At 37.1% G+C, this 24,243-nt stretch overlaps 1 protein-coding gene and 1 pseudogene across 1 annotated transcript; both read left to right on the forward strand.

Annotated features, from left to right (window-relative positions):
* The first annotated feature begins 16 nt into the window (after positions 1 to 16).
* On the forward strand, positions 17 to 23,990 carry LOC123906505 (annotated as a pseudogene).
* On the forward strand, positions 5,110 to 11,192 carry LOC123906507. Its single transcript, XM_045956428.1, has 3 exons — positions 5,110 to 8,815; positions 8,912 to 9,308; positions 9,394 to 11,192. Exons 1-3 carry the CDS (start codon positions 7,320 to 7,322, stop codon positions 9,760 to 9,762), a joined length of 2,262 nt encoding a protein of 753 aa, XP_045812384.1. The 5' UTR covers positions 5,110 to 7,319; the 3' UTR covers positions 9,763 to 11,192.
* Positions 23,991 to 24,243: the final 253 nt, after the last annotated feature.

Below are 24,243 nucleotides of genomic sequence, written 5' to 3' on the forward strand. Positions count from 1 at the left end.
TATTTAATATAGTTTTATCGTTAACTTAAACGGAGTTGGATCGGGCAGAGAAGAGTAGAGAGAAAACATCTGAGAGGCACATTCATTCATTCATTCTCCGCTCAAACTTCGCTCCATTCTCTCAATCTCAATCTTCATCCATGGAAAATCAATCTCCCACTCTAATCTCCTAATCATTCATCACCTTCAGGTTTTCCATTTTTCAACTCCACTCTCACTCGTTCATCTTTTTTAATTTACTTTAAGTCATTCAAATTCCGATTAGTTTCGATGTTCGACGTGTTTCAAATTACACCATGCGATTCACGTTTTATTAATCAATAATCGATTAAATCAATTTCAAATTTGGTCTCACGCAAACTTCCATCAGCTGCGAGCTTTTTTTTAGATCATTGCTTTGATTTTATCAGTGTTGAATTTAAAGATGAAAACTGTTTGGAGCTTGAATTGTTGTTTTAGTTCTAATTAATCATTAGTTAATGTTAATTATTAGCCTTAATTATTTTTTTATTGGATTATTAGCCTTAATTGGTTTGTTTTAAATTTTGTTGAATATGCGTTTGGTTGAATCAGGAGTGGAATGGATTTGGCTAGTGAGGATCCTGCTATACTTCACTTGCACAAGTGGGACCCATCGGAGACTCAAGTCGGTCTTTCGGAATTTCGTGAAGCTTTTATTTCTCCTACCAGAGAGATTCTACTTTTGCATTCATATCAAAAGGAAGCTCTGTTGTTTCCTCTTGTTAAAGGTGATTGTTGCGACATTTCTTATGAGGGTTTGTTAGGATTGACTTATTCGAGTTTACATACTGATATAAGTATTTGTAAGACTGTTTGAGAGAACTTATGAAAACAACATGTGACATGTTCATAAGTTGTTTTCAGCTTATTTTCGTAAACTATTCAGGATAGCTTATGAAAACAGTTCAAAATATATATGATAAACACTTATATATTATAAATGCTTAATTAAGTTGTTTATCCAAACAGAACACAATTGTAGTTTGGCTTGGCTATTGCTGTCTAGTAGTCAAATAGTGTATGTATATTTAATTTTGTGGATGAATGCAATTGCATTTTGTTTCAAGTTTTTTTGATATCCTGTTATGGTGTTTGCATTTGCTTTGATGATTGCAGAGGAATCAAATTCTAGTGGTTGTGAAAGTGGCAACAATTATGATAATCACATTCTAGGTTCATCAACTCTTTCCTCGCAGGAATTCGATAGGCCTAGTGGATCAGGTTTGGTGAATGATTTGCCTTGCACTTCAGGATCAGGAATTGGCATTGATACCAATGTTGCTGAAATTAAATGTTCAAGATCCAATAGTCACCCATTTATTAGTGATGTGAACTCATTGGCCTGGGCTCGTTGTGGGGACAGCTATGATCAACACAATGATACTTCATTTAGAGAATTTTTATTTGTTTCGGGAAGATGTGGGGTAACAGTCCATGTTTTTCCCAAACTGACTAAAGCCAGAGAAATAGTTCAATCTGCATTAGAAGGTAGCTATAGACAAGGCAGGTGGGTGGAATGGGGGCCTATTCCTGCATCAGCTCAAAATATGGAAGTAGGAGAATCTTCCAGCCTTAGTCATCAAGTCTCTCGAAGCAAGAATGTAAATTGGAATGGTGGAGATGATGGTGGAGTTGAATTTTTGAGAGGCTCTGCGCCGACTAAGAGATATTTAAAGTCATTTTTCACAAAAGTTGAAACTATTGTGACTGACAGTAGTGTCTGGACCAAGTTCCCTGAGAATAATGAATTTCCTTGCTCTACAGAAGTGGTTTCTTTTAACATATTTGATGGAAGTCGATCCCTGGAATATCTCTTCAATGAAAAATCAGTCCAAAGTATGGAGAATCGGCAGGAACCAGCTGATTTAGTAGAAGATGCTGATCACTCAAGCTTGAGCTTGGGTACAGAGGGCATTAAGTCCGATTGTTTTTCCAAAGTATTTGGTATTGAGATTAATGGGTTCTATGAATGCCATAAAATATTCTCGAGTGCTTCTCATTGCCTGGTGGGCTTTTTTTTGACATTGATGCATGATGTGTCTGTCAATATTAGTGGTCCAAATCAAACAGGCAGGAGTAAAAATTTACTTCTTGTTGCCAAGTTAGACAACTGGGGCATTCAGTGGGTTTCAGTGGTGAAGCTTGATGAAAAAACAAACATAGTTCAGGAAGTTGAGTGGATGGATTTCCAATTTTGTGATAATCTTCTTGTCTGTCTTGAATCATCTGGCTTGATTGTTCTATATTCTGCAATATCTGGTGAATTCGTGACACATTTAAATGTTTCACAGGCTTGTGGACTTAACCCTCTTCTTAATTTCCATGGGTCTTCCATTAAGGATAACTTGTATGATCAACACCGTGATTCTCTTAGAAGATCATTTAAAAGGTTAGTTGTTGCTTCACATACCTACTTTTTAGCTGTGGTTGATGCATGTGGTGTGATCTATGTGATATCTTTGAGTGAATATGTTACCGAAAAGAGCTATATATCTGAGAAGTTGCTTCCATATTGTCATCAATTTGGACTGGGGTTGTTGGTTGGCTGGGGGGCTGGTGGTTCTGATATAGATTGTCAAGCAGCATTCTCTAATTTCTCGGGATATCTTCAATCAAATGATTTAAACATAAAAAACAGAAGTGTTTCCTACCCAGACAAAGCAGTGGAGGGTGATGCATTCCAGAAAATTGATGGCTACACGTCTAAAGAAAGGCACAATTTGTTTGGTCCTAATTCAAGTGGTTTTTCTCAAGCAACTAATGATCACAAATTTATTGGTTCTGATGTGAAGTCGCGTGTTATGAAAAAGATATTCCTTCCCAATTTTAAACTATGTGAAGAGGATTCTATTTCTTTTTCTCCCATGGGAATTACTATTCTCTCTAGAATGAAGAATGTAAAGAATCAGAAAGGCTCAAAACTTGTGCATTTTAATCTGCAAGTAAAATTAGATGCCCATGATGACAACCTTTTAGATAGTGCATATGATTTATACCACTTTAATGGAAAAGAAGAAGCTGTTATTGGAGAAGTAGTTGGTTGCACATTTCAGGGTTGTTTCTATATTGTGAGAGAAGATGGTCTATCAGCGTATGTTCCTTCTATTTCACTCTTATCAAGTTTTCTTCCTGTAGAGTACATTGGTTATCGCCAACAAACTAAAGATAGAGGGATTTCAGTTCTGCTTAAAGACAGTGTGGAAGTAAGAGAACCAACCAAAAGGTTTTCTCCTTGGAAAATTGAAATTTTGGACAGAGTTCTTGTGTATGAAGGAATTGACGAGGCAGATCAGTTGTGTTCAAGAAATGGTGAGTTACAAAAATGATCTTTATATATATATATATAACCCTGCTTATCATTGGATAAAGTTAGTTTATTTATGTATTTTTTGCATATGGTCTATTAAGGGCCTTTCTTCCCGAAGGTATTGATTGGTGTCTTAGAAAGTTTTAGAGATAGCCAGCAAGGTGAAATAGGATGTGATCTTTATTATAACTTTTTTGTAATTTTTTATTTGGTATAGAACCATTAAAATTGTTATTAAAGGTGGATAGATGAAAATAATTACAAATAAGAACAAAACTTTTGATAGCGATGTCTATTTATTCGAAATTTCATGAGTTTGTGTATTGGAATGGAATTGACACACTACTTTAGAATTTCACAAAATAAATTTTAGCTTCATGCTTATATTTTTTCTTTGTCAGGATGGGACACCAAAGTTTCTCGTATTCGTCAGTTACAGATAGCATTGGACTACTTGAAATTTGATGAAATAGAAAGGTAAACCAAAGTTTACTCATTGTAGTATTGATTTATATTTCTTGTGTTCTAAGGTAGCAATCTGATAGAAACCTGGTATGTTACTATGTTATTACAACATTCCCTGTCTGAAGGCGCCAAATCCCTTTTAATAATCAGATACTCTCTCGTACCTCCCCCCCCTATTCTTTATATATTTGTCACTCCCTACCTTCTTAACTAACTATCCCGACTAATTAACTAACCGTCAAACAAAGAATTTACAACCCCTCCAAGGAGGAGAACACCAATCGACGATATTATCCTGATTCCTGAAGGAGGATATAATGTATTTTCCAAGAAAACAAACACACTTCATTAATGAAAAAAGTTACATTATCATTCCTCTCTCGTAGACTAGGGGGTGCTTGGAAGAACTTATTTTTTCTTTTCTTATGGCATAAGCACTTTGTAAATGTTTTGTAGAGCTAATAAAAATAGCTAAGGATACAAGATAATTTATATAAACAACTTTTACAGAGCTTATGTAACGTTTACCTTCACCCTCCCTTCAACTTCAATTGTGGAAACAACTTATACACGAATTATTATGTGATAAGTGCTTACTCAATAAGCACTTAATTATATTGTTTACCCAAATCTCCCCTAAGTATCAGCCTTCCTTTGCTCTTCCTTCTGGATTCTCCATATGGCTTTAGCATAGCTTTTGTACCAGTTGACACATGCATAAGTGTGAAAAGCAATAATGGTTACCAAAATTTTCTTTTGTTGGTATATAGTTTCTTCGTGATTCTTGGACCTTCCTCTATAAATATTTTGCTTATCTATTCGCACTGTACTTTGATTTGATTTTTAGATTAGCACAAATTAAATTGTTGCGTACATTACAGCGGTACTGGTTCAATGGAAATGAAGTTGTAAAAGAGATTGATTACATTGATGTGCTAGTGTAGTATTTAGGTTTTTTTAAATGGCAAATATTGTCTAATGAAATTCACTTTCCAGTTTTATTGATGGGCAGATCTTTGGAAATGCTTGTGGATGTGGATCTAGCAGAAGAGGGGATTTTGAGATTGCTTTTTGCTGCAGTTTATCTTATGCTTAATAAAAGTGGCAATGATAGCGAAACTTCTGCTGCTTCAAGGTAAATTTATACGTTCATCGGCTCTCATACTTTTATTTTGCATTCTTTATCATTTCTAAACTAAGCTGCTACTCCCAGGAAATGGTATCAAGTTGTCATAATTAATGTATATATATATATATATATATATATATATATATATATATATATATATATATATATATATATATACACACACACACATAGGGTAACTGTTCATATTGGTCCTCCAAAGATATATTGACATCAATTGGTATTTGGTCCTTTATCTTATGGCTATTCTTTGGATAGCTATAGTATTTTATTTTAGGGAAAAAAATAAAATACAAACATTTGTTAGTAGAAGTATTTGCATTGTCATACAGAGGAATTTTGCCAAGGGTCAACTATGATCCCGTATTTTTTTTTAGACCTGCTTATCGAACATATCCAAGAAGTGGTGCCACAATACTTCTTTTAGAAATATGAAAAACCTTGTGAACACTTGGTTTCCTCTGAAGTTGAAGTAATGAAATGCAAGTTTAGCATAAGGCAAACAAATTCTAACTCAGAAGTAAAGATTAGAAAATATTCAATACTATAAGTCTTATGTTTTAAGTTCTCTATACAAAGTGGCAGAAAGATAAAGGGAGATATCAACTATATGAAAAATAAGGTAGATAAATGGAGGAATAATTCAAGTGTTATTTACAATAAAAAATATCTCTCAAACCTGAAGGAAAATTTTATTGTGCAACTGTTAGACTTACACATTTACATGGAACTGAATGTTTGGTAGTAACAAACCTAGCAAGCACAGCGTGTCGGTGTCGGACACGTGTCCGTGTCGGTGCCGGACACCGACACCGACACTTATGATTATACTAAATTATGTCATTTTTTCAAATTATTATCAGTATCGGTGTGTCAGTGTCCGTGTCGAAACCGGTGTCCGTGCTTCATAGTAACAAACTAACCAGAAAGTCAACTAAGTGTTGCAGAAATGGGAATGTTACTGTGGATGAGAGATTATACTAGACCATAGAATTGGAAATGTAATTATTAGAGAAAATTGGCGTAGTCTCCACTCTCCATAGTAGAGAAGATGGTAGAATCTCGTCTTAGGTGGTTTGGTCATGTATTGAGAAGATCTGTAGAAGCACCAATATGAAGGGTAGACCAGATGGAGGACACACTAATAATTTTAGGTAGATGCATACCAAGGAAAACTATAGGTCAAAAATCATTAAAAGAGACTTAAGAGTAAAATGGTCTTGGGATATACAATACCACAAAATTTTATGTCGATTAATGCATCTAGCTGATCTCCTCTAGTGGTAAAATGCTTGGTTATTGTTGGAAGTCTTTCCTATTTAAGAACAACTGGAATTTCCTTTTGGGTAGTTTCTTTTAGGATAGTTATGTTGGATGTGGAAACTGAAATTACATAATAATGAAATATTAAGATGTCTATATTGTTCATCACGTGCTTAACCAAAACCACGTTGTTGTATGAACTTATAGTTCTAACTTCATTGCCATTTTAGCTCATTATTATATTAGCCAATGTGAAGTTGTCATTTGTTTTCCACGTAATTTATTGTTATTACATGTAAAAACCAGCATTGATTAGAATACATGATAAGCACGTGTTTGTCCTGCATGCACGATAGATATTATTCTCGAAGTATTAGGAAGAACTCAAATCACACATTGAAAAGAGTGAAGGCTTGAAAAAAGTTTATACGAGTGGCACCCGTAACCAATGTAGTCAGGTTCGCGCACCGGGTCGTAGGATCGTACGATCCTACGTGCTCATGAAGGCTAAACGAGCTAAGAACCCATGGAGGTTCGTTTTTGGGGCTTTTTGAAGTCAGGTTCGCGCATTTTGCTGGTGGTGCGTAAAGCAATGGCAGGTTCGTAAAAAAAAACAAGTTGGGTTTAAAACTGATTGGGCCTTGCAGTCAAACCGGGTCGGGTCAAGACATAAAAATACAAAACACGCTTATTTTTCTCAGAAACCCTAAGAAAAATTACGCGATTCTTCTCTGAAGAAAGAAACAAACGCAGCCATGCTTCTTCTCACTTCTTCAATGGCGATTCAGCCATGCTTCTTCATACATCTCCTTCCTTTCCTTCACTTTAGTTTCATCTGTTTCAAACCTAACATCTCCTTCCTTTCCTTCACTTTTGTTTCATCTCATCTCTCTGTTTCAAACCAACCCTAACCTAGCCTTGTTTCTTTTCATCCCATCTCTCTGTTTTCACTCATCCCATCTCTCTCTCTGTTTTCATCTCATCCCATCTCTCTGTTTTCATTATCTAATTTTTTTCTTTGTTCTGTCTGTTTTCATCTCTGTTACTACTATTTTGTATTCATCTGTTTTCATCTCTGTTACTACTTACTACTATTTTGTCCTTCATCTCTCGTTAATGGCTTCAACCTCAAATGTTGGAGCTTCTTCTGCTGCCACTGTTAATGAAGCTCCACCTTCTGCTTCTGCTGCCCGTGTTAGGGTTCCTCCTAAAAATTCAGCTGGAAACAAGACTGATCCAGCATGGGAATATGCTACATCGATTGATATAAAAACAAGAAAGGTGAAGTGTAAACTTTGTGACTGGCAATTCACAGGAAGTGCTTTCAGAATTAAGCATCATTTGGCTGGCACTAATAGTAATGTTAGGCCTTGTCCAAACTGTCCTCCGGAAATAAGGAAAAAGTTTTTGGTTATTACTGATGGCTTACAAGAGAAGTTGCTAAAAAAGATACATGTTGACATTAACATTGAAGGCGATGCTGATGTTGAGGTTGGTGATGGTGATGCTGCTGGTGCAAAGGGAAAAAGAAAGAGTCAAGGGGAGCTAGCAAGAAAGGATATGTACAAAAGAGGGCTGACACAAGCTAAACAAAGCACAATCAACGGTGCCTATAAGAAAGAAACCAGAGAAGATGCTTGTAAGGATATTGCTCTTTTCTTTTACAATAATGCTATTCCTTTTAATGTTGCTAGGTCTGATGAGTACCTTAAGATGTTTGACAATGTTACAAAACATGGTATAGGGTTTAAACCACCTTCTTATCATGAAATTCGAGTTAAATATTTAGACCATTATTATGGAGAGATTAGTAAGGTAGTTGCTGGATATAGGGCAGATTGGGAGAAATATGGTTGCACAATAATGACGGATGGTTGGACAGATAGGAAGAGAAGAACTATATTGAATTTCTTGGTACATAGTCCAAAGGGAACTGTATTTCTAAAGTCCATCGATGCATCCGATCTAACCAAGACTGCAGACAAAGTTTTCAAGATGATTGATGATGTTGTTGAAGAGGTTGGAGAGGAAAATGTTGTCCAAGTTGTTACGGACAATGCGGCGAATTACAAAGCAGCCGGGGAATTGTTAATGCAAAAAAGAAGTAACTTGTATTGGACACCATGTGCCGCGCATTGCATCGATTTGATGTTAGAAGATTTTGAGAAGAAGATCCCTCTCCACAAAGAAACAATTCCTAAGGGAAAGAAGATCACCACCTACATTTATGGTAGAACAAGTCTTATTTGTATGTTGCATAGGTTCACTAAAAATGTTGATTTGATTCGACCTTCATTGACCCGTTTTGCGACATCTTACTTGACATTGGGTTGTTTGAATGATCATCGAGATGAGTTGATATCTATGTTCAAATCAAATGAGTGGAAGACTAGCAAACTTGCTAAGAGTAAAGATGGGATTATTGTGCAAAAGATTGTTTTGAACAAAATGTTTTGGAAGAATGTTTTGACTTGTCTAAGAGGTGCTTTTCCACTTATTAAAGTGTTGCGCATGGTGGACTCGGAAGAGAAGGCAGCCATGGGGTATCTTTATGAAGAAATGGATCTTGCAAAAGAGAATATCAAATCAAGCTTTAATGGAGTTGCTAGAAGGTAACTAATTCAATTCTTTTCACTTTGTTCTTTTGTATTATAATAATTAGATTTACCGTATGAAAACCAATTCAATTTTTTTTTTGTCTTTGTTAGCTACACTCCTCTTTGGAATATAATTGATCAAAGGTGGGATAAGCAACTCCATAGGCCACTACATGCTGCAGGCCTTTATTTGAACCCCAAGATACGTTATGCTCCGGGATTCGTTGATGATGATGAAGTTACGGATGGCATGTATGATTGTTTGCTTAGATTGGTGGATGATCCGGAAAAAAGAGCCAAAGTTGATTACCAACTTGAGGATTTCAAAGCGAGGAAATCAAACTTTGCTAATGAATTTGCTACATTTGCACTTGGAAATAAAACACTAACACAATGGTGGGAATCTTATGGAAATAAACATAAAGAATTGCAATGGTTCGCTTTGCGAGTATTTAGTTTGACATGTAGCTCATCGGGGTGTGAACGGAATTGGAGTGCTTTTGAAAGGGTACGTTTTCAAACTTTTTGAACAAATTGTATTACAAACAAGTATCTATTATTTTTTAATTTATTTATAACTTATAATCATTTAGGTTCACACTAAGAAGAGGAATCGCTTGAAGCAAATCACAATGAATAAGGTAGTTTTTGTGATGGTTAACTCAAAATTGGGAAAGACTAAGATTAAGAGAAAAAGTGCTAACTATGAGATTGAAGAAATTAATTCCGAAGATGAAGGGGAAGAATGGATTGAGAATGTGGAGGATGAGGAAGATGAAGGAGATGACACTTCACTTGATGTTGGACAAGATGCTAGTATCGGTGATGTTCTTGGTGATGATTTGGAACTTCCTCCCATTGATGAAGAAGATGATGATGATGTCGTTGAAGAGAATGAGGATGAAGATGGTGATCTTGATGACTATCAAGATGTTGGATTGGAAGATATTTTAAATGTCTAGATTATGTCTTTTGTGAATGATACTATAATAGGTCCTTTTTTTTGAATTATGCATAGGCCTTAAGTTGTGATTTTTTGAATGATGCATAGGCCTTTAGTTGTGGTTGTGAATGATAGGTCTTTTTTTGTGAATGATGCATAGGCCTTTAGTTGTGAATGATAGGTCTTCCTTTTGTGAATGATGCATAGGCCTTTAATTGTGAATGATGCATAGGCCGTTAGTTACTTATTTTATTAACTTAGTACTTGGTTGGTTATGAAGTTATGAACAATTGGAATGATATATATGAAATATTAATTAAGTTTATTGTGTTCATGTATTATTATTATTATTATTTTGTGGTTATGTGTATATGTATATATGTGAAGTTACCATTTTACCCTTAAGTAGGTTCTTACGAATCGAGCTACGATCCCGACCTTACGACCCTCCACCAGCCTCCCGATCCTACGTAGGATCCCGAACCTGACTACATTGCCCGTAACCTTACAAGTCGGTTTTGTAAGGATTAGTTAGACCCAATATAAAATCTAGTATGGTATCAAAGCCTATCCATTTGGGCCACCCCATTAAATTATCCATGCACCAAGCCCAATAGTGTTGTGGGCGTGAGGGGGTGGGTTTATCGAGAAAATCCAAGTCCCGCATGAAAAGAGAGAAGGTTTAAAAAGAGTTTATAAAGAATGACACCCCTTATCTTAAAAACCGGTTTTGTAAGGTTATGCCTGATAAGTTTATAAAGAGTGACACCCCTTAGTTTCACTTCTAAAAAACATAAATGTATGGTTATGCCTGATATACTTAAACTGATGCAATTGGATTTTTTAACATCCTTTTTTAAAGAGGATGAGTAGAAATACTAAATGGATAACGAGATAGGCTTAAGAATGGTGACGTTAGAGAGAGAGAGTTGGAATAACACGTATTATATAAAAGACGGTTGAATCTCGACTTACGTGATTTGGGCATATTTGGAAGGGAGACATGTAGATTCTGCAGTAAGAAGAGTAAATCAGATGGTGGTCAGCCCAACTGCTAGAGGCAGAGGAAGTCAAAGAAAAACTATAGGTGAAACTATTAAGATAGAGGCCAATGGTTCAAATATAGACATGATTTATGGTGTCGTTTGATCCATGTAGCCGACCCCGCCTTGTGGTTGTGGGATAAGGCTTGGTTGTACTTATAACTAGGAAGGGAATTTCAGTATTGCAACCCTTTCTCCTATTAGTGGATGAATTTGTGATAACTGGAGGCATATCAACTTTGCTATTCAAATAATTACACTTGGGTTGTCGTTATTCTGTTAGACTTCTTGTCACCTTTCCTTTTATCAGTGGTGTTATATAAAGGAGAAAGAAGGAAAAGCTTTTATAAAACCAAAGCAGTGGATGGCGTGCATCCTCTATTGTTTTTTCATTCTAGAAAGAAGATTTAACTCTGACTTATGATATCTAGGCTTCTTGCACTGGCTACTTGCTTTGCAACTACAATGCTTCGTAAGTATGGGTTACTGCAACATAAAAAGGATACGGGCTTCAACAAGACAGGATTGCTTTCACTTCCCCCAATTGAACCACTGAAACTACAAACTGAAGTGGATTTTGCTCAAAAACTTTCTGAGCTGGCTCATTTCTTGGAGATCATCCGAAATCTACAATGTAGGCATAGGACAACATTCCAAAAGGCTAGTCAAGGATTGGTATGGTGCTCCCCAGTTATGCTACTTGTACTACTGATTAATTGTTTTTCCTGAAATGTTATCTTATTGCTAAAATTACAGGTTGACGGTGGAGAAGAATCATCTATTATGGGTATAGAGATGCTGCACGAAGAAACCCAACTTGCAGTTCTTCCATCAAATTTAGAGTCACTGGATATGTTGAACCAACATGATATTTCTTTTCCTTTACAAGCATCAGGCAGCGGAAATGATGAGAATCTTGCGCTGGTACCTGTCGATTCCGAGTCTAAATTGGTCTCAGAGGAATTAGGTAACATATCTCATTCAGAAAAGAAAGTTTTGCCTCTGGAAAATCCAAGAGAGATGATGGCGCGCTGGAAGGTGGGTAATCTGGATCTCAAGACTGTCGTTAAAGATGCTCTGCTATCTGGTCGACTCCCTTTGGCTGTTCTTCAATTGCATCTACATCAATCAGAAGATTTCATTGTTGACAAAGAGCCTCATGATACTTTTACTGAAGTTCGTGACATTGGCAGAGCTGTTGCTTATGACTTATTTATGAAGGTGGTGTATTCAACTTTCTATTTGGTATTACATATCCCAATGAAAATAACACGACTCATAATGCAATTATACAGGGCGAAGCAGAACTTGCTGTTGCAACACTTCAAAGACTTGGTGAAAACATTGAATATTGCCTCAAACAACTTCTGTTTGGCACTGTAAGGAGATCCTTACGAGCCCAGATTGCCGAGGAAATGAAAAGATATGGTTATCTAGGACCATATGAGTTGAAGATATTGAAAGATATTTCACTGATTGAGGTACGTGGAATTTGTTTGTCTTGTTTTGTGATTACTGTTTAGTATGCGAAAGAGAAATTTCCATAAGCTGAGACTTTCAATCATATTTGTCCGTATGCATGTGTATGAGTAGAGCCTCTATCCAAGCAGTGGTTTCTGGAAAACATATCATCATCGGATGAAAGATACAAGTGGTCCATCAGATTCTGTTTCACAGTTGGAAAATAGATTAAGGCTCTTGCCTAACCATTCATTTGATAGTCTTGTCATTGAATGTGGTGAGATTGATGGAGTTGTCTTGGATACGTGGATGAATATTAATGAAAACTCCTCTGCTCTGGAAGTTGATGATGATGATGATGATGCTCATATTGGATATTGGGCTGCTGCTGCTATCTGGTTTGATGCCTGGGAGCAAAGAGCTGTTGATCGGGTTAGTTGTTTCTCTGTCTTGTTACATTCTAGTGCAGATATTTTATATTTGTCACCGAATTTCTATGATGACTGGTAAGAGTATTCTGGATGTTAGGTTTAGTATTTTCTTGTCATTAACTAATTAAAAAAGATTAAATGTGAAGTTTCAGTTAGGTTCTGTTTGGGAGTTTGGAGGGGAGGGGCGGGCTTTGGGGGGAGAGTAGTAAAGGGAAAAATAGAGAAACCTTTCACTTTTTTGAGAGAGTTCTTTTGTAGAGAATGATAAGTGAATGCTTATGATTAATACAGTATATTTTTAACATTTAGAGTATTATAACAACATAGAATGGATTTGGAAAATTTATCCAAGCCCTCCAAAATCCTCATGCAATACAATTTTTGAGTCCCCCAAATTAGGGGGATTTTGTATTATGAAGAAAAATAAACCACAAAGCCCTCCCCCCCCCAAAGCTCTTCATTCTTTCCACTTCATCATTTCTTTTTTCAAAACCTTCCCCTCCCCTCCTAACCTCCCAAACAGACCCTAAGAGAATTCTTGATAATTCAATATTTTTTACCAGGACACCATATCTACTGGATGAGGTTGGAAGTTAAGGTGATTATGCTTCTTGGAGATTGCATCTAATATGCATTTTGTGTTCCTAGATAAAACTTTTTGTTTTTAAATCAAACCAAACAGCTCTAACCTTTAGTCATGACAATAATTTGCTTCCCTCTATATGTATTCAGTCACGTTGCTGCTTTTAGTACTTAGTTCAATTTCTGCAACTATTTGAGGACACAATTATTTTCTCTATAATAACTATTTTCATTAATCATTCATCTCTGTGTGTACAGATGATATTGAATCAATCTCTTCGTTCAGACATTTCTTTATTGTGGGAGTCACAACTTGACTACCATGTGTGTCGTAATCATTGGAAGGAAGTCTTTAGATTGTTAGACTTAATGCCTGCATATGTCTTATCTGCTGGAAGCCTTCAACTCAATGTGGATGTTGTACAGCCTGTCTCATCTCCAGGATGCGATGTGGAGCCTTCTAATTATGGAAATTTCTTATGCTCTCTTGAAGAATTGGATTCTGTATGCATCGAAGTTCCAGATGTTCAAATATACAAGTTTTCACCTGATATTTTCTCTGGGTGGATAAGGATGCTTACAGAGGAAAAGCTTGCAGAAAGATTTATATTTTTGAGGGAATATTGGGAAGGGACAATGGAATTGGTAGCTGTTAGGGACCAAGTGAATGAAATTAGACCAGATATAGAAGTGACTAATCATAATGGGCCTAGGAATGTTATGACATGGCAGGTGTACTCTAGAAGGAAGAAAGGAGGGTCACCCATCCCGTGACAGTTGTGAGGTGGCAGCGAGAGAGTGTTGGCCTTAGCCAATTTCGTTGGACTGTATCCATAAATGATGGAGGAGAGGATTTAGGAAGTATCTTTGAAGAATCATTTTGTAATCATTGGATGGAGAGCTGTTAAGCACTCCATAGGAGCCTTTGCTCTGTGGCAGATAGATCTCAGTATCTTCTGTAAATCCCCTTCAAATTCATATAATAAACAGCCTTTTTTATAGCAATTTCTCTAAATTCGTTTTATATTCTTATACTGTTTCTGTTAGAACCTAACATTGGTCCGACCTACCGGTCCGGTGGAGGGTGCCAGTGAAAGGAGATACCTTGGATGCCGAAGAGGAAGACCGTAACCAAAATGGAGGCAAAGATGACAGATCTGGAAGAAGAGATGGCTTCGATGAAGATAGCTTTTTCCGCTTCCATAGCTGAGATTCAACAAACGGCGCGAGAGAATCAACGTGCGCTGATGCAGATGATGGAGAGGGTTCTGGGTAAAAAGGTTGTCGTAGAGGACGACACCAACTCGTCGGCGAGAAACGGCGTCGTTACCAATGAAATTCCGGTAACTTCGTCAAAGAAGGCGACGACGGTTTCTGAGTTGCGTGGTGATGCGTTGGATGAGTTTCGTAGTGTTAGAAATAATATAAAACCATTGATGTAGCCTTTCCTAACAGCTTAAGCTTTTGGGACAAACGGTTATTTGACATGGTATCAGAGCCTCTATGACTAAGTGGTCTAGAGTTCGATCCCCGCTCCCCTCACTTTCTAATTAAAAAGTGGAATTTAAGCATATGGTAGGTGGGCCTATGCATTATCCACGCTTCAAGCCCAAATGGGCTCTTGCGTGAGGGGGCGTGTTAGAAATAATATAAAACCATTGATGTAGCTCTTCCTAACAGCTTAAGCTTTTGGGATAATCGGTTATTTGACAGAAACTGCTCTAAAATAATGATTTCATAATCATATTCTAGTTATGTTTTTTCTTTTCTTTATTGTTTGATATATTAAGCCATTTCTGTTGTGAAGGGCCTGCAGTCTTGTGTGTGTTGATTTACGTTGTGCATTAAAGTAGTCTGATGTGACATTTAGTCAAAATCAGTCTTTCTATCTATATTTTAGGATAATTGGTTACATCATTGATGAAATTAAATTTGACAGCAGCTGGGACCAATTTCTCACGAAATCCGCTGCCGAATTATAATTTCCATCATGAATATTATGCTTAAAATTTTGTACAACAATCTGAAATCGTTTATATTGCATCGGCCCTTATAAAACTTGTTAAAGAAGTCTCACATCGCTTGCGATATGGCCTGAACAAGTGTTTATAAAGTGAGGGCAATCCTCACCTTACAAGCCGGTTTTGTGAGGATGAGTTAGGTCCAACACTCAATTTTAATATGGTATCAGAGCCTATCCTAGATCCATTTGTTGATTGTTGTGGAGACCTCCCATATTTGGGCCACCCGTTGTTGTTGATTCCACGCACCAAGCCCAATAGTGCTGGGCGTGAGGGGGTGTGTTAGAAGTCCCACATTGGCTAGAGATGTGGCAAAGATAACCTTTATAAAGTAGTGCAAACCTCAATTCTAAAGCTAGCTTTTGTGGTTGAAATAATATAGGCCTCTCAAATTCTAATAAAACTAATGTGCAATATAGGTGTCCAATTTTTTTAAAAATCTGTATGACAAGCACAACAGGAACCTTTTCTAATTGACTCCTAGTAGGAAAGAGGTTGGTTGTTATATAATGTTTGAAGTGAAAATAACATGCTATCATGAGTTGTTATAGGTCCAAGTGTTTCAAGTCTTAAATAAGTGATAATCGATCCATGCACACTCAATTAAAACATGTGTGAGTTACTTCAATGATTGAAACTCATTTCCTTTTATGTTTTGGACAGAGAAACTTCATCAATCAAGGTGAACGATATTGCTTCTCAGATTGCAGACAATGTTGGAGCGGCTTTAAATGCAACTAATGCCCTTCCTGTAGTAGACAGAGTGCTCACATTTCATTATAATAGGCAGAGTCCTAAACGTCGACGGTTAATAACTCCTGTGTCACTAGAATCCTCTGCTTCTACAATGTCTGACATCTCAAGTACTTCTATAAATGAAAGAATATTTGATTCTGAAGGTAAAACTATGGAGGATGAAATAACAGCAGAACATTGTGGATCTGTTCATCCTGAAAGTGTTTCCGATGACGGGCCTGCTTCTCTTTCCAAGATGGTTGCAGTGCTTTGTGAACAACAGTTGTTTTCGCCTTTGCTAAGGGCCTTTGAGATGTTCCTTCCATCATGCCCCTTGCTGCCATTTATCCGTGCTCTTCAGGTATGGCAACTAACTCAAAATTCTTCTGGCTCTTTAGTACTCATAAGATCATTGGGATTAGTAAAGTACTACTTTTTAATGATAAGTTTGTATTGTAGGCAACACATTTGATTTTTTTTTAATGTGCTCCTGTGTTTTTTGTCCAAGTGCAGTGCAGTAAAATGTTCTTGGTATTCAAGAACTAGTAGCTGGTTAATTTCTACTTTGTAACTTGACTTTCTTCCAGTCAATAAATTTTCTAATAAAAAAGAGACTTTAATGCAGCAGGCACGATGTACAACAAGTACAAGAATATGAACTAGGGGGTGATACAAAAAAGGAAATTCTCAATATTAAAATTCAACAATAATTTTGAAAACCCAAGGCAAATAATGGGCCTCCTCAATTAAACTTGAATTTTCTTGGAGAAGTTCTGTGACTTGAGAGTCAAGTGAACACAAATTGGGAACATGATATCCCACCCCAAATTTTGAGAATTCTCTACCATGATGGCTAAATTGCTGAGGATTTTTCTGTTTAATATTAAACGTTTGTTCAAAGTGAATTCTTGTTAAGAACAGTGTCGATCATTTTTACAAAGTCAGGTCAAACCTGTAAAGTATGCATTGTTTGTTTGTTATGAACTATTTTTATGATATTTCTATGGAAATATTTTTTTAACATTCTGGAAGTGTATTTTTAACAAAGCTTTGCATGGATTATAATATCTCTGGTGCAATATTGATCTCCACCTGATAAATCTGTGGTGCCTTTTCCATTTGATTTTAGCCTTAACTTTTAAATATTGTAGCCCTCCAATTTTGAAAATTTCTTTTTTCCTTTAGGCATTTTCACAAATGCGCCTTTCAGAAGCTTCTGCACACTTGGGTTCCTTTTCTGCTAGAATTAAGGAAGAACCGTCACACTTACAGGCAAATTTAGGAAGGGAGGGGCAGATTGGGACATCATGGATTAGTTCTACTGCTGCTACAGCTGCTGATGCTGTGCTTTCAACCTGCCCTTCTCCTTATGAGAAAAGATGCTTGCTGCAACTTCTTGCTGCCACAGACTTTGGTGATGGTGGAAATGCAGCGGCATACTATCGAAGGCTTTATTGGAAAATTAATTTAGCAGAACCTCTACTTCGTAAAGACGATGAGTTACATTTAGGTAATGAAAACTGGGATGATGCTTCACTCTTGTCTGCACTAGAAAAAAATAGGCACTGGGAGCAAGCAAGGAATTGGGCCAAGCAGTTGGAGGCCAGTGGTGCACCCTGGAAATCGGCTATGCATCATGTTACTGAATCTCAGGTAGTATTTAAGTTTGTAAACCTGTTTGTGAAATGGAGTTGTTTTTATAGACTATAACCTCAAGTGAGGGGAAGTTGATTGATCGTATATTTGAACATCAATCAATTGAATGGTTTATGCAGAAGTAAAAGTAGAACCGCTTTATAACTGATCCATGGATTTTTTCTTTATCTCATTTTGTTGATATTAGTACAGGTTCTTTATCTGACTGCTCTTCATATTGTCTCTTAATAATTATAATTTTTGGCCCATCAAACCTCATGCTAGACTAGTTACTTATACATTGGTGGATTTTAAAACAATGCTAAAACCATATTGGAAACTGCAATATTTAGGATTTGATTGTTTTAAAGAAAGGCCCTTAAAAAAATTGTTTATTCGAAAGGGAAAAGGAGAGAACATAATCGAGAAATTCTGTTGTATTGTATTGAATCTGTTCAAAACCAGTTACATAAAAGCGCCAACAGCTATATATAGCTGGGCCTTGTTAGAGTAATTAGCAAAGTCAGTTTAGTGTCTTAACTAAGCTGACTTTAGGGTTCTAGAAGCATTAGGAAGTTTCTATTCTCTAGCCTTGTAAAAACCCTATAGTCAGTTTAGTTAAGATACTAAACTGATTTTGCTAATTACTCTAACAGGCCCTGTCCTGCGCGGCCAGTTTTTTATCCTACACCAACTCTGCTGAGTTGGTTACAGTTGTCACTAACAAGGAGAGCTTTCACAAAGCTACTGTCTATCTTGAGCTGCACGCCACTGCTATACTCTTATATTGTTTAATCACTACATCTATATGTGGTTTAGTTACCTTGCACATAATTGGCTAATTGATTTGTTTTAGTTCAATTACGCATACTTTAATTATGCTGTTTTAATAAATTTTGGTGTAGATGATCATTATTTCATTTGATCAAATGGATGTCCAATATAACTTGTATTGAGAATGATGAATTCTTATTTACAAATTTTAATTTTACTGTTTAATGAGCACATTCAAGATCTTAAAAAAGTTATACAAATTCACATTTTTCTTTTGACATTTAGCTTTTTTAGTTATAGTTTTTCATATTTCTCATGAACACTATCCCCTCATCTCTCTGCCACTTCTGCAAATGCTAGGCTGAATCTATGGTAGCTGAATGGAAGGAATTTCTTTGGGATGTGCCAGAAGAGAGGGTTGCTTTATGGAGCCACTGCCACGCACTATTCATCAGATATTCCTTTCCTTCTCTTCAAGTACGTTTAGTTTCTAAGTTTCTACTTTCTAGTACAGTCAGTGTTCAGCTAAAGAATTATACTGTGTTGTTTTATGATATAAGTTCATTCCATTGTAATGATTGCAGGCTGGTTTATTTTTTCTTAAACATGCCGAAGCTGTGGAGAAAGATCTTCCTGCAAGGGAGCTTCATGAACTTTTATTGCTTTCTCTACAATGGCTGAGTGGGATGATTAGTCTTTCCAACCCGTATGGAACATATTTAAGGATTACTTTCTGTTTCAACTTTAATTAATATCTTTACTGATCTTGTTGCTGAAATTTTCAGTGTTTGTCCGTTGCAACTTCTGCGTGAAATTGAAACCAAAGTATGGCTCTTAGCCGTTGAGTCTGAGACTCAGGTGGTGAAGGAGACTTCAATTTTACCTTTCCTATCAGAGAGAATGCTATCAAGAACGACTCCAGTATTATTGACCGAACTGCAAGTATAATAGCAAAGATGGATAATCATATAAATACAATGAGGAATAGAACTGTAGAAAAATACGAGTCCAGGGAAAGCAACCAAATCCCTCACAAGAATCAAGTGGTGGATCCTGGTCTTTCAACTAGTTTTGGTGGGAATACAAAGCCAAAACGAAGGGCCAAAGGGTATGTGGCGTTGAGACGCCCAACTCTAGACTCGGTAGAAAAAAGTGCAGATACTGATGATGGCTCCAATACTATCAGTTTCAAAAATGATTTGCAGTTACAAGAAGAAAACTTGAAAGTAGAAATGTCTTTTTCTAGGTGGGAGGAAAGGGTTGGAGCGGCAGAACTGGAAAGGGCTGTTCTTTCTTTATTGGAATTTGGGCAAATCACTGCGCCAAGCAACTACAATATAAATTCTCCCCTGGACAAATACCATCTGAGTTTAGACTTGTGGATGCAGCCTTGAAGCTTGCTTCTATGTCAACTCCTTCTAGCAATGTTCCAGTGTCAATGATTGATGAGGAAGTGCATTCAGTTCTGCAGACATATGGTTTACTGAATGATAAGCACCGTGTTGACCCACTCCAGGTAATTGTCCAAACCTCCCCTCCCCATCCATGATATTTTTTTCCATTGTTGATTTGTACAATGTTGTGGAATGTTGTCTCAAAATGCTAGGTTTTGGAGAGTTTGGTGGTCATTTTTACTGAAGGCAGTGGCCGTGGGCTATGTAAGAGAATAATAGCAGTTATAAAAGCTGCAAACACCTTGGGCCTCTCATTTTTTGAGGCATTCAACAAGCAACCGATTGAGCTACTACAGCTGCTTTCTCTTAAAGCACAAGAGTCCTTTGAGGAGGCAAAATTTCTGGTGCAGACTCATCCGATGCCAGCAGCTAGTATTGCTCAAATACTTGCAGAATCTTTCCTGAAGGTTGGTTCATTTTGTTAATGGTGATTCTAGTTGATGTTTTTATAATGGTTGGTGTATGGAAAATGGAGGATGTGTTAGACATCCTAAGAACTAGATGGACTTCTGTGGGCAATTTGTTTCCCATCTATTGAACGAAGAAATTAACCTTGATTTGTGAATTGATGTTATTAGAATTTGAGAGGCCTATACTCAACCACAAAAGCTAGCTATAGGGATTCGTGACTTATTGCTAATTAAATATTTATATTGTACAGGGTGTGCTGGCTGCACATCGGGGAGGATATATTGATTCACAAAAAGAGGAAGGCCCTGCTCCCTTGCTATGGAGATTCTCGGACTTCTTGAAATGGGCAGAGCTTTGTCCCTCTGAACCAGAGATCGGGCATGCTTTAATGCGTTTGGTGATAACTGGACAAGAAATACCACACGCCTGTGAGGTACCATGTTCATCTATCACTATTTTTTATTTTTGGCTATCTTGTTCAGAAATGGTGAATTAACTCAGATTCTGTTGAATGTACCCAAAAAAAAAACAGATTATGTTGAGAAAGTTTTAATTCCCTTTACTCTTCTTTTTTTAAGAAGAATATTACCAGTGACATTGTCTACAAAACTAAAATAGCCACATGAATGAACAAAAATATTTTAAAACAGCAGGAATTAAAACAGAATTAAGAAGGTTTAAAAAATTAAGCAAATAGAGAATAAAATAGAATGTGCAAAATAGAGCAGAAAATGAAGAAAGTAATAGAGAAAAGAAAGAAACAATGTAAGAAAAGTGAGGAACATATTCTGAGCTTGCACCTCACATGTGAATCAATTTCAATGTTGTCGTGTATTTATCAGTTAATAGACTTGCAAGTTGTTATTCTAGGAAAAACAGGTTGTTAAGCCATCATCCAATCAATACACTTAACCAAAAGTTGACCCATAATTAGCTCGTTGTGGTAGAATCATCAGCTGTAGACATAATAGAAAACTGCGTGTAGCGATCAAGAGAACATATCAAGTAAGTGAACTGGTTTATTGTAAGAGCAGAAGTGAATTTTAATCAACTTTTCCTTGAATGTTGAGCATTAGATGACAACTTACACCACAAACTTGGTGTTCTTACCATTCATACAAGATCCTATTTTTAAGATTTGCTCCTCTTTATATAATTATAGCATGAGAACCGATATACTCCTTTCATCCACTGCTGTTCTGCGGTGCCTTATCTTTTTAAGGGATAATTGTTGAGAAGCTGTAATCTGGATATGTGAAATATTAGTTGAGATTTGAGAATATAAGGATTTTGGCTGAACCATTCCTTTTTGTCTTGAGCTGACAATGTTCTTCCTCTGAAATTGCCATTTCCAGGTTGAGCTTCTTATTCTGTCCCATCACTTCTACAAATCATCTGCTTGCCTTGATGGAGTTGATGTTCTTGTGGCCCTTGCTGCAACTAGGGTTGATGCTTATGTGTTGGAGGGTGATTTCCCGTGCTTGGCTCGCCTGATAACTGGAGTTGGAAATTTTTATGCTCTTAATTTCATTCTTGGCATTCTTATAGAAAATGGTCAATTGGATCTTCTTCTTCAGAAGTACTCAGCTGCTGCAGACACAAACACAGGCACTGCTGAGGCTGTCAGAGGATTCCGAATGGCTGTTCTAACATCTTTGAAGCATTTCAACCCTAATGACCTTGATGCATTTGCCCTGGTTTGTATTTTTTTACAACATATTGAAATACTTGATCATTATCCTGCTTTGTATTATGTGTGTGGCGTAATGTTTCATAATGTTTCCAATCATCGACTTAAGGGGGGTGGATACGTTGCATTTTCCACTTGCTCATATTATTTTCTTCTTGTTTCTCAGTTCCTCGGTCATTGATGCTTAACATCTTTCAATATGGAGCAAACTATGAAACATGTCAAATTTTATATTGGGCCTAACTCATCCTCACAAAACCGGCTTGTAAGGTGAGGGTTGCCCAGACTATATAAACGCTACACAGGCCATATCTCTAAGCAATGTGGGACTAAATCCACCCCTTCACACCCAACACAATGAAGGTGTTGGAGGCTGCAATGAAGGTAAGCCAAATGCCACAATTAGGCGGATGGGGGCGGACCGCAATGAAGGCGGAATTTCCAACACACCCCCTCACGCTCGGGCCCAATGGGCCTGAAGCGTGGACGATGCGGGGAGCCCAACAATAGATCTAGGATAGGCTCTGATACCATGTCAAATTTTATATTGGGCCTAACTCATCCTCACAAAACCGGCTTGTAAGGTGAGGGTTGCCCAAACTATATAAACGCTACACAGGCCATATCTCTAAGCAATGTGGGACTAAATCCACCCCTTAACACCCAACACAATGAAGGTGTTGGAGGCTGCAATGAAGGCAAGCCAAATGCCACAATTAGGCGGATGGGGGCGGACCGCAATGAAGGCGGAATTTCCAACAAAACAAATTAATTTAAAATGTAATAATATATTGATTATAAGTTTGTATTCTTTACAGGTCTATACTCATTTTGATATGAAACATGAGACAGCTACTCTTTTAGAGTCTAGAGCAGAGCAATCATGTGAACAGTGGTTTCGTCGTTATAACAAGGATCAGAATGAAGACTTGTTGGATTCCATGCGCTACTTCATTGAAGCTGCTGAGGTTCACTCTTCCATTGATGCTGGCAATAAAACACGTAAAGATTGTGCTCAAGCTTCCCTTCTGTCCCTTCAAATACGAATGCCAGATTTCCAGTGGCTTTATCGATCAGAAACCAATGCTAGACGGGCGTTAGTTGAACAGTCTCGTTTCCAAGAAGCTTTAATTGTAGCCGAAGCTTATAACTTGAACCAGCCAAGTGAATGGGCTTTGGTTCTCTGGAACCAAATGCTCAAACCTGAAGTCATGGAGGAGTTTGTAGCTGAATTTGTGGCAGTTTTACCTCTTCAGCCTTCGATGTTGACTGACTTAGCTAAATTTTATAGAGCTGAAGTGGCTGCCAGAGGGGACCAATCACATTTCTCTGTATGGCTCACTGGGGGAGGGTTGCCTGCTGAATGGGCTAAATATTTGGGAAGGTCATTCAGGTGTTTACTGAAGCGAACAAGGGATTTGAGATTGCGGATGCAGTTGGCTACAGTGGCAACTGGATTTGGGGATATCATCGATGCATGCACGCAAGAAATGGATAAGGTCCCTGACAATGCGGCACCCTTAGTGCTGAGGAAAGGTCATGGTGGAGCTTACCTCCCTTTAATGTGAAACTTTCTATTGTAAATTGTCATTATGATTGGACAAACTGGGCTGGACAGGAAGTTGGTTCTTGACCTTGACCCATTGCTGGTTCAAAAACAATGTGGTGTCATTGTCGCACACATTGAACGGTGCCGAGCCAAAACCGGAATGGCTGGACGAAATGAATGTTGAATGGGTTGTTGATCTATATATACATGTACATTTTTTGGTTGAGTAGATGCATGATGGTTGTATGTATATTAGGCAAATTGTATCTGTAGCTCATTCTTGTAAAAACCCTTATAGTTTTTGTTTTCTCCAATTCTTTTGTAGGGGAGAAGAGGGTAGTTTGTTGTCGATTTTGAGGCCAATAGAATAGAATGTCCCTTAGTTTCTCTTTCTTTTTTGCTCCATAATGTATAGTTCATGTACATCAAAATATAAAATTCCTTTTGCCATGTTTTGCATAGATGGCCCCGTTTCTTTATGCCTTCAAAATTAATGTTCAAAGCAAGTATATCATTGATGTTGACAGATTTATATGACAGTGGAGACATTTAATCTTTAATGGTTTATGCATTGTCAAAATTGTTGATTGTTTGTATGGCTTCCTGGTCCTTAGATTCTGTTTGTGAGTTTAGAAGGGGAGGGCTTTGAAAAAAAAATGGAAGAGGTAGCTTTGGAAGTTTTTTTTATAATACAAAATTTCGGAACTCAAATTG

The sequence above is a fragment of the Trifolium pratense genome, linkage group LG2 (assembly GCF_020283565.1).
Source record: "Trifolium pratense cultivar HEN17-A07 linkage group LG2, ARS_RC_1.1, whole genome shotgun sequence".
In the NCBI taxonomy this organism is placed as follows: Eukaryota; Viridiplantae; Streptophyta; class Magnoliopsida; order Fabales; family Fabaceae; genus Trifolium; species Trifolium pratense.